General features: G+C 35.9%; 1 protein-coding gene across 1 annotated transcript in view; it reads left to right on the plus strand.

Moving 5' to 3' along the window:
* The window catches only part of CEP128 (centrosomal protein 128), a 97,786-nt gene continuing 84,982 nt past the window's right edge, over positions 1-12,804 (plus strand). The window contains exons 1-7 of the mRNA XM_031065378.1: positions 1-36; positions 1,474-1,631; positions 2,997-3,083; positions 4,496-4,622; positions 5,552-5,673; positions 8,777-8,868; positions 9,561-9,633. Coding sequence (XP_030921238.1) covers positions 1,488-1,631; positions 2,997-3,083; positions 4,496-4,622; positions 5,552-5,673; positions 8,777-8,868; positions 9,561-9,633 — 645 coding nt within the window. The 5' untranslated portion in view covers positions 1-36; positions 1,474-1,487. The remainder of the gene's footprint in view (positions 37-1,473; positions 1,632-2,996; positions 3,084-4,495; positions 4,623-5,551; positions 5,674-8,776; positions 8,869-9,560; positions 9,634-12,804) is intronic.

Genomic DNA, 12,804 nt, shown 5'->3' on the forward strand with positions numbered 1-12,804 from the left:
CTCATGAGAACAAAGAGGAATGCTTAACCATAAATAGTAAGTTTTCTTCAGACAAAATGTCCTCCTTATCCTGTGCTTTCTTTTATTTTTACCTTGATTACTGACCTTTCTTCTGTGCTCTGGCTAGTATGTATCTTAATGACCCCATTTTTGGACAGCTGATAATAAACCCATTAATTTTTCCTGCTGTAAATCTTTATTTCCCTTTTTTTCCTCCAGTCTTTTCAGTAGTAGGGCCTTTTATGGTTGGGTCTACTTCTTTATTGGGTTTTGTTGATTTTTTTTTTTACCAAATTATAGTAAAGCCAATATTATTCCATGTTATTATTTATACAAGTGTTTTATTTATTTTTCTTTGTCTTTGAAAATATTTCATAATTTCTATTTCCCAGTGTTTAGTGTTCATTCTTGTTCAGTCTCATTAAGCCTTCATTGCAGCTGACTAGAGTGAGGCACTGGAGTAATGAATTCTGGTCCTGTTGGTAAAAATGTGCTTTAGTGAGGTGAGGTAAGAAGAGGTAAGATGAGGTAAATTTACCAGTTCAGAAAAAGAAGGAATACTGATGTACTTGAGCACAGACTGAGCACGTTGATTTGCTGTTCTTTCATGTTTGAAAGGTTTTCATCCAAGTCTGGGGGACACAAATGTGCAACCTTTTGAAAATTAAATATAAAGACTTGGAAAAACATCAAGTTGCCTCCATATAAAATATAATACAAGTTTGGAATCCACTCATGGTTTCTTTTGTAAATTTCAACTCTCATGGCTAGAATAATGTCATCTTTACTGTGACTTTTTTTTGTTGACTACAGGGGTTCAAGAGTTTGCCGGTCTATTTCGTCTTTCACCAAGTCATTCCATGACCTTAAGGCAAACTGTTGCAGTGTGTAGTAGCTTAAGAAACAATTTTGATGTAACCTACCTTTTGAAGGTTGTTATTTTAATCAGTTACTATGTGATTTTACTATACTAGGCACAGCTGTCTGTAGTTTTTAATAATTTCACCCATCTGATGATTGTTGACCTATTTTCCCTCTATCTTGCTGTCCTTGAGATTCAGCAATCCCCATTCTGAAGACAGCTTAGTGAGTAGTGTGAGGTAAAGGAGAGTGGTGCTGCAGACTGGGAAGATTGATAAAACATTGATGTTTTATCATTCTGTGTTTGAGGAGAAGAATTAGCTTTGGGCTGTGATTTGATCATGGGTACTGAACGTTTGGAAGCAGTGAGATTGCATATTTTGATTTAATTTGCTCCTCTGCCTTCTGCATCTTGACCCTGCTTCATAGTGTGAACAAAGGTAATAACTGAGGAGCAGTTGGAAGATCTGCTTCAAAAGTACATCCTGCTGATCCAAACCAGAAAGGCAAATGTAATCTAAGTTTATGAAGTTGCTTTGGGAATATTGTGCAAGACAGTTCAGTTACAGACAGGAATTAACACACATTACTTTTTCTGGTCTTCCTGCCTAGGCTTCAAGACACTGATGGCAGATTCATCCAGTGATTCAGACAACTTATTTACGGGTCGGGTTGGAAGGCGGCCTTTGAGAGCATCCCACGGCAGAGCTCAGAACTATGGTGCTGAAGAAGTTACAGAGAAGATCCATACTTTAGCAAGCACTTTGCAGGTTGTTTACAAAATACAGCTTTAAAGTATTTATAGTGCCTGCATTTCTGTAACACGGGGTCAAACTTTCATTTCTAAAGTCATGGAGTGTACTGTACAGATGGGAAACATTGCTTTCTGTGCAAACCAAAGATGGTTTGGGAAATAATTCATACTGCTTTTGAGCTGAAAGTGTGTGGCTTGTTGCACTTTTATACAGCTGCTGTTTCAGACAGTAATATAATGTTGTTAGAAACAATGATGTGTTGGGGAATACTATTTATAAAGTTAGCAAACTGAGTAAGGGCAAATCAGCTTTCTTAGATTCTCACAAAAGGCATGAAATTTTCTAGCAGAAAGTTTCAGACTTGTCTTGGTTGTCTTTGGACTGTGTAAAATTTCCAAATTTCTCATAGATATGTAAGCGTCAATTACTTCAGGAGACAGCTTACATTTCAAATATTTTATAGATGTGAAAAAGCACTGTGAGAAGCATTATTTCTAAACTTGTAAGAGGGCAAGAAAAAGTGGAGTGTGCAGAGGGAATATCTGTTTTGCAAATGGGAGGAGACATTTAGCTATCCTGACACCATTAGTGCTGGACAATTTATTCCCATTCTTCTCTAGTTGACAGTTCTGAATACCTAGAGTGGGTGGGTGTATGTTTTATTACTTATTGTTTGGCTAGCAATATTTTTTTTTCCTTTTAATATACGAGAAGAGAAAAAAATCAATATAGAATGGTAAATTTAAAATTCCAAACTTCTTATCTGGAAAAATGAACATCAATCCAGAAAAAATATAATAATAAGAATACAGTCTGACTACTTTTTAAAAGGGATTCTTTGGTATTCTGATTCTGTCAAACCTCTTTCTAGCTGATTGAAATTCTGAGTTTAAGCTAATTGCTTTTTGTGGACTGCTTTTCAGCAGATCTTCCATCTGATCCAGGTGTTTATCTGGTCAGAAAGTACTCATGTAGTGACCTTACCTAGTGTGTTCACCTTCAAAACCTTGTTATTTCTCAGATAACTATTCTGTTCTACAAGCAGGTAATGTTAAACTTGTTGGATTAAAAAGATCTTTCTACAGAATGGCTGAAACTTGAAAAAACTTTTTATTTGATGCTGAGGCCTTACTGTTGTACTGAAATTATAGAATTTAGTAGGGTTTTTTTTTTCTTCTTCTTCTTCATTCTCCTCCCTTTAGCCATGCTGTATCCCTTCAGATTCTGGTTATTTGAATAGGATTTTGAATGCTTAGACTCTTTAGAAAGCATTTGTGTTTTCAATTTAATCTTAGTAATCAATAAGAATAAAGACAACAGTAATGTTTGATTAGAGGAAGTTTCTGTTTTGACCTTTTTTCTAAACTTTTTTTATTTAAGGATACCAACAGAAATCTAAGACACGTTGACCATTTGCTAGGACAATACAGAGAATACAACAAGGAACAGACCAAAGCAATAACAACTGTGAGCAACTTTCAGTTTATCTTAACTTTTTTGGTCTTTTCTGTTAGTAGAATTCATAGCTGAAAACTTGGTATTATTGGAAAGAATATAAGGAATTAAGTAGCTGTAAACAGAAACTTTTAATATTTATTTGAGCAAACTAAATCATAATGTAGTGATATGTTGTGTAATGAAACTGACAGGTTTTGTAGGCTCATTATTTCTCTGGTTTATAAGCACCCAGGAGATTATGTTATGGTATTATGCAAAGTACAAGATGTGTAGCTGAAATAGAGTATTAGGGAACATGTTTCTTTTGTAGGAAGAAGTGGTAAGATAAAAGCTGATTACAGCAGGGAATGAGATTGTGATCATAATGGTGTAGCTTTTTTTCCTGTCATTCTACAACAGTTTCTGGATCTGTTGACCAGCTTGCTCTAAATTGCAGAAAGGATGAAAATTCTAAAATTCTCATTTTAGGAACTCCAACCTCAAACTTCTACAAACTTGAAAACAGGTGTCTTAGAGAAAACAAGACAAATTAGTGCTGCTAAGGCAAGAGAGGTTTACAATTCAGTTACAAACAAGCTGCAGCAGGTGCTGCCTTAAAACTGATACATATGAAGTGTAGAATATTCTACATGTGAAGGTAGAGAGAGTGAAGAAACAAATGTGTAGAAAAGAAAGCTTGTTTTCTTCAGAGAAAGAGATCCAACACCATATAATTCTGCAGGAGTAAAGCATTAATTTAACCATTGTTTACAAGCTTCTCTTAGAAGAAGGAGAACCTTTAAAAACTGATGTTTTGTGGATTGTCAAATAAAGGTATAACAAGGCAAGTGGCTAAGAACCAAAGTTAACAAATGCAATTGTAAAAAAACGAGATGTAAATTTGAAAAATGAAGAACTAATTTTGGAATATAGCTAGTTCTGTACTCTTAAATTGGGAATAGCTTCCTTTTCCTGGAAGTAAACTTCTAAAAATAGGAGTTTCTATAAAGCTGCTTAGGGAAATTTGATAGCCATGTAAAATTGATTCCAGGTAGGGCTGGTGGAAGAATTCCAGTAAAAAATAATTTCTTGGAAGTTATTTTCTGAATTTTGCAGAACTGTTAATGAGCACTGCTGGCAAATAGGTCTTAATTTTGATTGTAGGAGATAAACTTTTTGAGTTTTCATGGTGGTGCACCATGTGGTGCACCACTGTTTTCAGAAACTTGATATTTGAAGCTGCCAATGTTGGAAGCATGTTTTGCTATAATTACAGGAATCTGATATATGAAATATTGAAGAAAAACTGTTATTCATTCATAGCTGTACTTGGCTTAAAATAGCTTTTATACTCTTAATGACTTTTAAATAAATAATATTTTCCATGCTTTTAAAAAAACAAATCTGTGTTCATATTTCAAGAAATTATAATTTTTCTACAGTTAAAAGAAACACTGGAGCAATCTATAGGTCAATTGAGGAGCCAGCGACTAACACGAAACTCTGGAATGAGAAGTGCATCTCTCTCAAGCTTATATCCCAGTGACCTGGATGGAGAAGGAACATCAGGTAAAATACTTGAAGGGCTTGAGTATGCTTGAATTATGTCATACGGCTGTGTTATGCAAAAAGGAAATGAAGAAAAATGTGTAGAGATAGTCTTATGGAAAGTCATCATTGATGACTTAAAAGAAACTGAGTTTAGAAATTTGGGAGACCTGCATTAAGTTATGAAGTTGTTTATGTGGTAAATTTTTCCAGCCTTGTGTTGCTGTTAGTATTTTCTGCTGATATCCCAGGAGATGTAAATGAAATGTTAATTCTTTTAGCTGAGGAAATTAATTTTCCGCTGCATGAGTTGTAGGTACGCACAAGTTAAAGCTAAATCCAAAAGATATTGCAGCTTCTGAAGCCTGCTTCAAGCAAAAAGGGAATTTAAATTTTAAATGCATGAGATTATGGATGTTTGGAAACAGTGGAAAAGAAAAAAACAAATTATTTATGACACACAAAAGAGTAGGGTTTTTTTCCTTGTATATCTCACAAAATTCATTTATGTTTTCGGAAAAGGTATGTTTGAGAGGAGTATTCCTTTGAGAGATAATATTTCATGTATTTTAGTAGAAAGCTCTAAAAATTTCATTCCTATGCAAAAGCTGTGAAATATAATAGTTTGAAGCTCTGATAGATTCATGTGGAGGAAAAAGTGGTTGGTTGGGCAAATAAAATTTGGGGAAAAACTACTCGTTGGAGAAACAATTCCTCTTTCTGGAGTACTTGTATGTCATGGGTAAGACATGTTTAAAGTGAAGAAGAATCCTGGGAAGAGCTGAAAGTCATATGCATGATATGTAATTCAGTAGTTGTTTTGTCTGTAATGTGACCTAGAAGGATGTTGTCAAGAAGAAATAAGCATTTTTTTTGAAGCAAAATGAAAAATTTCCCATACAAAATTTTGTTTTCCTGCTTTTTTTTTTTGTGTATCATATCTCCTGCAGGCAACCACCACTTCCTGCCCACTTCTCCTCTCAGGGATTACGGAGACCCACAGGGCAATAAACACCGAAGGTCTCGATCTGCAAGTGTTCGGTTTGTCAGTGAGGCAGGCAATGTGGAGCAGGTACAGAGCACTCATGGGAGCAGGCAGTGTGCTTGCTCTTTGGGAGTCCAAGAGTCTCGAAGACTCTTTGCTTTTATGTTAAATGAGGTGATTCTGAAGATGCAGCTAAGAATGTTTCAGAGATTTGTGCTTTCAGTGTTACCTGCTTTTTTCATTCGGCAATCACCTCTTGTATCTGTCATGAAGTTTCATGCAAATCATTATAGAGAAAAAGATGCAGATGGTAGTGATATCAAAAGTAAAATATGAAAATAATCTCCCTACTTTTTAGGCTGTCTAATGACAAAGAAAAATAATCTCTGAATAGCCTGTTTAGTCTGGAGAGGACTGAGAGGGGATCTCAGTAATGCGTATTAATATCTCTAACATGCGTTAGAGATATTAAGGATGGTGCCAGAGTGTTCAGCGATGCCCAGTCACAGGACAGGGAGCAATGGCCATAAACTGAAACAGAAGAATTCCACCTCAGTGTGAGGAAGAGTTTTACAGTGAGTATGGCAGAGCACTGCCACAGGCTGCCCAGGGAGATCATGGAGTCTCCCGGTCTGGACACATTCAGAGCCCACATGGACAAGTTCCTGTGTCACCTTTTCTAGGTGATGCTCTCTTGGCAGGGTGTCACCATTGAGTCAGGAATGGATGACTGACACGCTGCAGATCTCTTCAGGAAGCTAATAATAATTTTATTAGGAACCCATTCCTTTTTAGACCCTGTTCAGACACAGGTGGACCTGACTGGTCCTTTAATCAACACACCTCACATGATTGGCTAATTAAGGAGACACCCTTTGGTAAACATCTTATGGGAAAACAACTGTTCAAAACACCAGCTGCAGGATTGTTTTAATTCTTTGTCTCAGTCTTCTCAAAACTCCCCAGAACAATTCTTGGGATTGTTTATCTGGTTTTCTCTCTCTGACCAGGTTGTCAGTATCCACAGCAGGGGGCTTGGATGGGATGACCTCCAGAGGTCCCTTCCAGCCAATTAACCCTTCGCCTTTGTGCTGAAGTTCAGTAAGGCTGTGAAGGGAATTATTCTGGTTTAGTTAATGGTGTAGGGTCTTAGTGCTTTTGCTTTTAGTTCAGTGTAGCTCGACTTGATTTTGAACCAGGTAGTTCTTCATCTTAGTTCTTGGTCTGACCTGTGAGTGGGATAATTGAGCCTATATTTCAGGGAGATGATGGGAGGAGAAGATGTGTGTGCCACAGGTAATTTTCATATCCCTTAACCTGTATCTGCTTGCAGACTTCAGAAAGAATAAATTAATTACCTTAATGAATAAGATTATAGTATTTCTATTATCCTACAGGTAGAGAGGAGATTTCACTACCTGTTTTTGCTTTCTTCAGACAGGGTGGCTAGACTTGCTTGAGTGAATCTGTGTAGACTAATACTAAAGAAGCTGATTATACGGTATTCATATTGACTTTATTAAATCAGTCTCAGCTTCCATATAATTTTAAACTTAACTACAACAAGTTTTCTCAGTTGACTTTTTGGGAAACAATAGAAATTCTAGACTTTTATTTAACCCTGTTTCATTGTCCTTTCAATCTAGTTCTCCCCCCATTCCTTCCTCTCCCAAAGTAAGTGTAGAAAATAATCCTTGGAAGGAAATAATATTATATGGAAATCTTTCCTCCCAACCATCCAAAATCCTTAGGACTATTTTAGATTCTTTCTAGATATTCTATAAATATCTTGGAAATTTTATTCAAGGGAGTTCCTGCAATGTGTACAGAGTTCTTCATATTAAGTAACTATGTAGGCAAATAGCATTTTTTGTTTCTGGTTTTGATGATAACTGCTGGTTTATTCCTTATTCTTGCTTTTCAGAGGATGAATGTGGCCTTTTTCTTTTAATTAACTATTTTGTAAGAAGAGTATAGTGCTTTGAGGAATGGTGAACTAGAAGTAGCTATTGATCATGATTATAGGTAGAAATTACACCAGAGATAAAGCTGTACTACTTAAGTAAAGTTGTGGGTTTTTCTTTTTTCTGCAACCACAGTCTCTTTATTCCCATTCTGGATTTTTCTGGCTGAAGTAATTTTTTAGCCAAATGGTCTTTTAACAGACTTAAGTCCCTGTCTTACTTAACACATACATTTTGAAAATACAACATGTTATTTCAAAGTCTCTCAGGTGGGAATTTCTGGTTAATCACACAGGAGAGGTAGTAGTGCCTGTGTCTGAATGTTGAGGGCAGTTAGCTTGATTGTGGAAGATCCAGGTTTAAATCTAGGACACAGAATAAAGGAATATTATAAATTAGGGTTTTCATAAAGATAATCCTGGCCATGGAATTGTTGACAGCAATAGGTTGCATTAGGATGGATTAACTGTCACTTTCTGTTCCATGAAGAATGAATGACCTGTTCTTTTTTTTATTTGCTCCCTAAAACTTTGATGATAAATTAGGAGCCTGCTGAATGGGGAAAATGGGAGGTTTTTCAGAAAAAACTCCTTTTTCAAAAAGTACTTTTCAGAAAGTAGATGTGTGGGGTTTTTTTTTGGGTTTTTTTTTTTGGTTTTTTTTTTGGTTTGGGTTTTTTTTTTTTTCCCAAGGTCTGAATGTAAAGTCTTGGGCAAGGTAAAATACCTATTCTTGGTAGTTCCTGAATACATTGTACCGCTCAGCTTGTTTCATTTAAAATTCCTATGTAATCTATTTATAGTAGCATATGTAGGTGGGCAGAACTTTGTTTTACCAATACTAGTATCTATTAACATGAAATATGTCTCTCCTGAGCATTACTTGTTCAGATATTTCAATTTGCTTTGCATTAAGTTAAAGAGGTGGTATAGTGTCTAAGCTTGGAACCACAGAAAAAAGCCATATTTAGGAAACTTGGTTTAGCAAATAAAGTAGTTAAAGTTAAACTACAATGAGCAAATATTGTGAAGGGTGAATTGAAATAGAAGAGCATAAGCCTCATGCAGTCATCCAGGCTCAACTACAGTTCATGGAGTTTTATTTTTTTAGGTTATTTTTATCTGCTTTATTTTAAGAAGTGTGTAATGCGTAGATATGTATTTTTGGAATATCACAGAAAAAAGGGTTCCTAAGCCTTAGCATAATTTGTGTACTTTCATTTACAGCTGCATTCTTTCCACCAGTCTCTTCGGGATCTCAGCAGTGAACAAGTTCGCCTGGGAGATGACATCAGTCGCGAGCTTTCAAGAAGAAATCGGTACAAACAGAATGTAACTCTGTGTGGAGAACAGTGTGGAAAAAATTCTTAAACTATTTTATTTCAGAAAATAATTTTGGGGAGAATGAGTGATTGTGCAAAATGTAGATGAAAGCAGGATTATTAATTGTTTGTGTTATGTCATCTTCTGCAGTATTTATAAATGTTGATAACACCTACCGATTCCAATTTGTATAATATATGGGGCTTTCCTCAGATTTTTCAAATATATGCACAAAATGACAAGGTCTAGGGAATTTCTTTTATTATAGCTTTGCTCCTAGTTTGTTCTTGTTACTGAGTCCCTTCAGTGCAAGCTCTCTTGCAGGCCATAATGTATATACTTTCTCAACATGTGCTGCTTTGTTCAATAGCAATAACAGGAGTTAGACTGTTAATTCCTAGGAGAAAAGGACGGTGTAGATGTGTTCATAATTTTTTTCTTGTTGACCTGATACCTGGCTGATACTTAAATGCTCTGTTTCTTCACTTGAGAAACGGGAATGCTTTTTATCATGAATTTTCCACTTGAGGCCTGTTTCTCATTATGCTATAAATTATTATGAATAGGCTGTAGAACAAATTGAGGTAGCAAAAAATTTTTGGGGCGGCTGTTGCTGCTTAAAATTATCATGGGTACTACTTAGCTTCTGCACTGTAGAATATTGTCTTACTTTTATTTTTCTGCAAAGGACTGATGCTGAATTAAGAAAGACTCTAGAAGAATTGTCTGAAAAGCTCACTGAGTCCCAAAGACAAGAAACGGTGAGTGTGACTAACATGAAAAGGATTATTTAAATCTGGTATTCTAAACAAGATATGGGCTTCTAGTTTAATGTATCTGTTGGTAATTGGTATGACATACTGAGATATATATATCTGAACATGATCTTATTTGGGCTGCTATGGGTTGTTGAAATGTTACCCTTCAATGATGAAATCAGCAAGGCAAGTTTTATATTTCAGGTGCTTGTTTTAAGTACAAGTATTTTACGGGTGTGTGTATTGTGAATTCTTATGTTTCAAAATTCACAGCCTTGGAGAAAGGTGCTTATTAACTTTGAACATTGGTTTGAATGCTTATAATTGTTGAAGGTACCTTTGGAAAGATACAAGCTTTCCCGTGTTATAATGATAAATACTATTGTTTCTTCTTCCTCCATCCCTCCCTCCCTGTTCTTTTCAATTCTTATCATCTGTGTAGCAAAATGGAAGAAGTCTCTTTGGGCTGTACTCTTCTCTAAAGGCTTCATGACAGCACGTAGGAAAGAAGGCAGGACAGCCATGACAGTCTTTTCTGCCTCTTGTATCTGCTGGAACCAGACTGAATGCACTCTATGTTACTTAAATGTGAGAGAGATAGAGAGACCTTCTATTGAGATTGAAGTCAAACAGCATATTGCTGTAGGAACAAGAGAAGTTGAGAATCACCCCAATAATTACTAGGTGAGAATCCTGTAGGTAGCTCTTGACACATAAGACTTGAGTGTATGCTTTATGTAAGCATTTACTGTGATACTAGTAGCAAAGCTGACTTTTCAGAGCAGGTGTTATACATGCAAATTTTCCTGTATGTGATTTGTCTTGCTCTAAAATTGCATGAATTGGTACTAAATGGTCTGTCAAGGGCTGTAGTGATGTGTTTGTCACTGATAACAATATCATTGGTATGGACCACTTGTTGGTACCAGCAGACTTAATAAATATCCTTGTGTAAATTTGTGTTTCTAGATTAAATTGGAGATTGATTCAAGAGGCACTTATCTGTACCAGTTATGTTCTTGATATGATAGGGTCCATCAGGGAAAGAAGACTTGCCTTGACAGCCTTTGTAGAAAAATATGATGGGATTGTCTTTGTTAAAATGTTAATTTTGATTTCTCCTAGTAGCCTGGTAGGATAAAGTAAGTTTTTTGATAAAGAATTCTTGATACTAGGAAAATGCTGTGTTTTTCTTGTAGCAGACTTCTCAGTATACTTACTTTTTTTCTTTCATGTACCAGGAAATTAGTGAACTCAGTTTTAACCAAGGTGGTTCTCAAGAAAATAGCTGCTACAGCTGGCTACATTACAACTGTTCAGTGCCATTGCATGAGAGAAACAAACATTCCTCAGTCCTCTGGAATGGAGGCATCCACTGTCTCTTCATTAATGAAAGAAATAACTAGCTCTTTGACCTCCTACACTACTCAGTGCAATACAGCAAGTAGGGTTTCAAGATATGAAATTGAAGGTTACGGCTTTTGACCTGAGAGAAGTGAAAAATGGGAGAGGTCAGGTATAACAAGGAAGTCTTCTGTAGAAGGTAAATGGTAAGGGCAATATCAGAAGAGTAAGTCTCTTAGTTGTGAGGGAACATTATAATGCAATAAATCTATGAAAACTGAAATATTTACTGATATTCTTTTAGTGAAGACAAAATGCTGCAGTAAGCTGCAGTGGGATGATTTTTATGTGTAGGACTAGTAAAAATTCACCTGGAATATTCTGCTCATTGATGATTACTGACTTTATGAAGAACATCATAAAGCCAGATGGAAAGAAGACTGGAAAGAGGAGAGGGGAAAAAAGAAAAAGGGGAAAAATAAAAAAGGCCACTAATTCAAAGACTTCAAAAAGATAGAAGAATAGCTGGGGTTCAGTTTGCAGAAGAAACAGGCCATTAGGAAGGATCTAGCCATGTATGATGAATGCCCAAAAAGTGGAGGTTTACTGTACAATATAAGACAGTCATCTAATGATAATTTTGTACAATAGAAGTCTAATCACCTGTGAGTTAGGAGCTTCTTGGCCTGGAAGTGATCTGTCTGCTTTCTGTACTGAGAAGTAATCCCTCTGTGGATTTCTTTTTTGAAACTTGTCCAGTCTTCGTTATAACTTGCATATCTTTGTGATCTTGTCTTATAGCAAGGGGTTCTCAAAACAGATTATATATTATGTGAGGAGCTGCTGCTTTTTTGGTGATCTGATTTCTTGGGGTTTTTTGGTTATTTTGTGTATATGTGTTTTGGTTGATGTGTTTTGTCTTGGGTTTTTTTGTTTGTTGTTGTAGGATGTTTATTTGTTTGGGTTTTAAATCTAATTTTTCATCCCTAATTTTAACTTGGGAGGTTGTTCAGTTTCTTCAGAGGCTTTTCAGAGTGTTACTTTTCGGGCCAAAAAATTCTGACTTAATGCACTATCATGTCCAGCCAATTCCCCATGACTTAAAAAGCTTAGTCGTAGCAACATTGTGCACTGCTGCTTTACCAGGGCTCTCCAATCCTAGGTGTGGATCCCTTGCCCTTGTTCAAAGCCTACTGATCTCCTATTACCTGATGAGGCTGGCAGAATCAGTGAGATGAGGTAAATGCAAAAAAGAGGAATTTGGTATGGATATTAAAAATAAAAATAGCTCTCATGGTATGCATAGCAAAGCATGCATGAGGTTAGAGTGCATGTAGAAACTAGGGTCTGTTATTGTAGGTATTTGACATCCTTTAGTATGTGTATGCATTTAGGAATTTTTCTAATGAGATTGCTTAATTCAGAATTGATTGTCATTGTTGAAAGTGAGTTGGGTAAGACAAAATACCTTTTTTCTCAAAACTTCTCCTTGTGCAAAGTTGTTTGGGAACTTTTGTCCTTAGTGCCTTTAGGCTTGGGAGTGCTTATCACCTCAAGCATTGCCATATTTATATTCTGCTGTATGATTCTTGGCAGTAAATTGTCAACTTGAAATCTTGATAATTTCACAGGATGAGCTCATGGTAGAAACATTCTTTTCGGTTCAGTGTCCTTAAGTCTTTTATTTTTTAGAGACATATATATAAATTCTAACAGTTTGGTATATTTGGGGCTGTTTGAAAATTGCCTGTATGTAGATGTGTGATGATAAAAGGTCTAAGTCACTGCCGTTCTTCTGAGTCACAAGTTCAGGATTTATTTTTATAAGGG

The sequence above is a fragment of the Geospiza fortis genome, unplaced genomic scaffold (genome assembly GCF_000277835.1).
Source record: "Geospiza fortis unplaced genomic scaffold, GeoFor_1.0 scaffold54, whole genome shotgun sequence".
Lineage (NCBI taxonomy): Eukaryota > Metazoa > Chordata > Aves > Passeriformes > Thraupidae > Geospiza > Geospiza fortis.